Raw genomic sequence first — 4843 nt, forward strand, 5'->3', positions numbered from 1 at the left:
AAGGGCTGTGTTGTTTGGGGCCATCACCAACGTGGCCTCTTCAGCAAGATCTGCTTGTTGTGTCCCTCGCTGGTTCCACCCCCACCATATCCTGTGCACGGGGGCTGGGGTGCCTCTGCTGGGGTGGATGATGGCAAGTGAGCAGGAACAGATTTCGTAGGGGGTGCATGTGGCTGCACATGCACCCCCTGAGCATGGTGGTGAACCTGTACAACAAGGCACTGCTCACCATCCCGCTGCTGATACCAAGAGCAGTGTCTACAGGCGGTCCGCAATCCCCACTGGCCACCGCTGATGCTGCTGGTGGTGCCTGTGGGTGGTTGCTGACACTTGGTTGGCGCTTGCCACCACCCACTGCAAATAGCGCTGGCAATGTCTGTGGGAGAGCCACACTCCTGCCACTGCCAGCACAGCCGTGCCTCCCCAGCTGCCGGGGGGCACGTATCGTTCATGCCACCATTGACTGGGCCTTGTTCCGCTTCACACTGGTCACCAATTTCTCTAGTACTACGCTAGTGTGGGAGGAGATTTCACAGTCACAGGGCATGAAAATGATATAGTAAAGGCTGTGTGTTTTGCAACAGAGTCCACTGTGCTGATCAGGACATCAGCACTCCAGTAACCCTCTTCTTCTAAAGAAACCATCCTCCTTCCTTCCCAGCAACTGACCAAAAAGAAGGGGCTCCCAGTGGTGGGGGTGCTGTGGGTCTGCAGAGAAGCCAGGGACTGAGAGGAGCCAGAGGCTTGTCCTTGTGAGGCCATGCTAGCACTGGCTGCAAGGGGTGCTCTGAGCCTGCTTCCTTGGGGAATCCCATGGGAGAGCTTTAGCCAATTCCTCTGAAAAGGGGCCGGGGACCCCACGTGAGGTGGCGGTGCATGGACACTCCCAGGCCCAAACTCCCAATGACAACCAGGCTCCTCGCCCTCTTTCCTTGGAGCTTCCCTGATTTGAATGAGCAGATGAAAGGGAACAGCTGCAGCTCAGACCCCTCCCTGCCTTTCCCCAAACAGATGGCTGGTCATGGTGCTCTGCTTGGTCACCTGTCTGGGGAAAGACAAGCACCGTTGGTCTCCACACAGCATTTCAGTGCTGCCCATTGGCTGCTGCTGGCCCGGGGGGCCCGTCCCTGCAGTGGGAGGCGGGAGCCTGCCCACACCAATGGCACAGAGTACAGCTTCCTTGCAACATGCTGTGACAGCCTGTCTCCAAGAGAGGGGTAGTCCCGGGTAGAGCAAGCTACCACATCCCAACCTCTCAACTAAACACAGAGGATAAGGAACCAAATGCCAGGATTGGCAGGGACCACGAGCATCAACATATTCAACCCCATGCACGTGCGGACCACTACAACTCCTCAACAAACTCCGTGGTCAGTGCTTATCTATCCTCTTCTGGAACATCTCCAGTGATGTCGCCACTCTCTGCTTTCATTCTCTGGGGATCATTAAGTCTGTGAGTGGCACAAATATATATTGCTACCCAAGGGGCAATCGTTGTTTTTTCTCACTGCCCAGGGGCATTCTGGCATGCATGAAAGGGGCTTGAACGCCTTCATGGCTACTCTGTCCTGGGGCCCAGAGTGCTACATAAGTGCTATCTTCACGAACAAGAAACTCATTACCAGTGAAATTAGGATGGTTCCTTCTGCACCTTCCCCAATGGCCTGAACCCATGACCCTGTAGCAAACCCAAACAGCCTGTTCCGTGCATGGGGATCAGAGCAGTCACCTAGCAATCATCCTAGCACATGCCTCCACAGAGCAGCTCTCCTACATGTGGGCCCAACCTGGCACAACTTTCTTTCCCCAAAGCACAGTCCCCGCACTCTGCCTCCTTTCCCTGCCTCAGCCTTGCTTTCCAGTTCCTATGCGGAGTGACCGCATTACACTTTGCTTGTGCCCAAAAAGCACTGAGCTGAGTTTGCTCAGCATGTAGAAGACCCATAGACCTGCAGCCATAGCTGGGTTATGTGAAGCCAAAACAGGAAGCCATAGGATTGCTCCAGACAACTCCAAAAAAGCCCTCAGTGTGGCAACAGGCAGCAAACCCCACCTCTTGGTATCACTGGCACCAAGGAGGAAGAAACCTTCTTGTGCTACAGGAGGCAGACCTAGCCTAATATCAGGGACCAGTCAGAGGAGAACAGATTAGCAGGAAGGAGGAGTTTTATCGTTCCTCTACTGGGGGGTGGGGACGGGGCGGGGAGAGGGAGATCATTATAAGGGGCAGATACTGCGGGGCATCGTCAGAAAAAAGAACCAGATATCTCCTCACCATGCTCTGCGCTCCCCTCCTTGTCGTGCTGCTGGGGGTGTGGTGCACAGGTGAGAACAGAGGAAGGGTTAAGCATGCTTTCAACTTACTGCTAAAGCCAATGCCCACGCTGTTTCCAGGCATGAGAGACACATAAGCAGGCTGTAACAGGTTTCTACCATGTTTTCCAGGTTCCAGCTCCCAGTCTGTGGTGACGCAGCCGCCCGCAGAGTCAGTGTCCCCGGGAAACACTGTGAAACTCTCCTGCACCATGAGCAGTGGGACCAGCATCAGTGGCTACTATGTGAACTGGTTTCAGCAGAAACCTGGGACCCCCCCTCGGTACCTGCTGTATTACAAGTCGGATTCTGACAAGCACCAGGGCTCCGGGGTCCCCGCTCGCTTCTCTGGCTCCAAAGACACATCCAGTAACACCTGCTACCTGACCATCGCCGGTGCCCTTGCGGAGGACGAGGCTGACTATTACTGTGCTGTGTGGCACAGTGATGCTTGTCACAGTGATCTAGTCAGAGGGGAAGTGAGACAAAAACCTTCTCTGCTTTGCCCAGCCAGGCCTTTGTGAGAAGCTGGAAAACTGGAATCTGCTCCATACCCTGAACTCCAGCACATGGTTCATTGCAGGGGACTGAAGCCCTGTGGAGTGGCTTAAGATGAGATGGGGTCCCAAGGTGGCGAGCCCACTACCCAGGGCCCAAGCCCCACTGTGCAGTGCTGAAATCAGACTATCCACTGTCTTTTCAAACCAGCGTATCTTCAACCCTTATACTTGTGAAGAGGCCTTTGAGGGAAGGCCAGCCTGGAACAAGAGCTGTGGGAGGCTTCAACTTCCCAATGCCTCTCAAATCTGGACCTACTGCTCTGCTGGCCCCTGTACCCCCGGGAAGATGGGTGTGTGTCATCGCCCAGCAACATCTGGACTGACTTAGGCCTGTGCAAATAGGCAACTATTCAAATTGGATTCAGCCGATTCAATTTGGAGATTCGAATCACTTTTCCAAATCGATTTGGAAAAGATTTGGACCCTATTTGGAGAGATTCAGAGATTCGGCCATAGGTATAGCATGCAGGGTTGGTAGCCCTCTCAAGGTCATCGGTTCAGAGATTTCTGGGAAACTGCACCTCAAACTCGTGAGTTCAAAAATCAGGTCACGTGTGTTTGTGTTAGGCAACAGCAGGATGAAAACTGCAGGGGTAGTAGCCCTTGCTGAGGCTACAAAGCCTGCCAAGTTTCAAGGAGATTGGTGCAGTGGTTTCTGGGAAACTGCACCTCAAGCTGCTAACAAGCAGAACCTATGACACAGGTGACACTGTGTGTTCAGGCACAGAGGCATGAAAACTGCAGGGATGGTAGCCCCTGCTGAGGCCACAGAGCCTGCCAGCTGTCAAGGAGGTAGGTGCATGGGGGTCTGGGTTCTGGGGCCCTGCACCTCTGGCCACAGGCAGGCAAAAGCCGTGACATGGGTGCTTGTGGGACTGTGTGTGTGTTCAGGTGAGCCCTTCCTGCTGCTGGGGCCTCTGCACAACACGGCAGTGTGCCCCCATGAGGCCTTGTCCCCCACAAAATCATGGACTCAATCTACTCAGTGGAGTTCTGGCACGCTGCGACCGGCCGGACACCTGACACCCCAGGGACCGCTGCACTTTGACTTGTGCTGCTACGTCCCACTTTCCGCACTGCCCCCCATCCCCGCCTGTCCCTCCCCCCCGATTCCTCCATTTCCATTTTCACTGACTGGCTTTCTTGCCTGCATTGCGTGCCAGGCAGCCTCTGACTATTCCTTCCATCCAGGACCACGAGACACACCAATTGCACATTCTTCCTCAGCCTGACAAAGGGTTTTTCAACCCAAAAGCTTCCTAGGAAATATTTTTCTAACTATTTCGGTGTTTTCCATAATAAACATATAAACACACCAACACAAGATAAGCCATCGCACACCACGAGAAACGGAGATCCAACACAACATCTTTACTTCTTGCTGTCAATTCCTTTATGAAAAGAATGGCTCTGTGACAGTTCCCTGTGGGTACCTTTGATGCTGCTGATGCTATTGGTGCTGAGCCAGCCAAGTTACTTTGACCTGCCATCGTTTACAGTGGTGGACTGGACCGAGGCTCTAGGGGAGAAGGAGACCTCACGGGGGCAGACTGCCATGTTGTGCAGAGGCCCCAGCACCAGGAAGGTCTCACCCGAACACACACACAGTGCCACCTATGTCATGAGTTTTGCTTGTTGGCAGTTTGAGGTGCAGTTTCCCAGAAAGGCCTGCACCTATCTCCCTGAAACTTGGCAGGCTTTGTGGCCTCAGGAAGAGCTACTACCCTGCAGTTTTCACCCCACTGTGGCTTATCAGTAGGGCTGTGGGAATCTTTGGTTCCCGCTTCGGATCCAGACCCGCTTCGGATGCTTTGACGTCCAAAGCGGCACTTCCAGGTCAAAGCAGGATACCAGCAATGGTGTCCGGAGCAGGTAGGGGGCATCTGAAGCACTTCGGACCCACTTCGGATGCTTTAGAGCAGCTTTGGCCATTTTGAGACAATTAGAAGAGGGAGGGGGAGAGGGGGAGG

The 4843-nt window shown here is 54.1% G+C and overlaps 1 gene segment (V, D, J or C); it reads left to right on the forward strand.

Moving 5' to 3' along the window:
* The first annotated feature begins 2191 nt into the window (after positions 1–2191).
* Positions 2192–2837, forward strand: LOC106723413. The segment is given in 2 exon segments: positions 2192–2325; positions 2446–2837. Coding segments are annotated over 2 exon segments (441 nt in total).
* The last annotated feature ends 2006 nt before the right edge of the window (positions 2838–4843 follow it).

This window comes from Alligator sinensis, unplaced genomic scaffold (assembly GCF_000455745.1).
Source record: "Alligator sinensis unplaced genomic scaffold, ASM45574v1 scaffold1715_1, whole genome shotgun sequence".
In the NCBI taxonomy this organism is placed as follows: domain Eukaryota; kingdom Metazoa; phylum Chordata; order Crocodylia; family Alligatoridae; genus Alligator; species Alligator sinensis.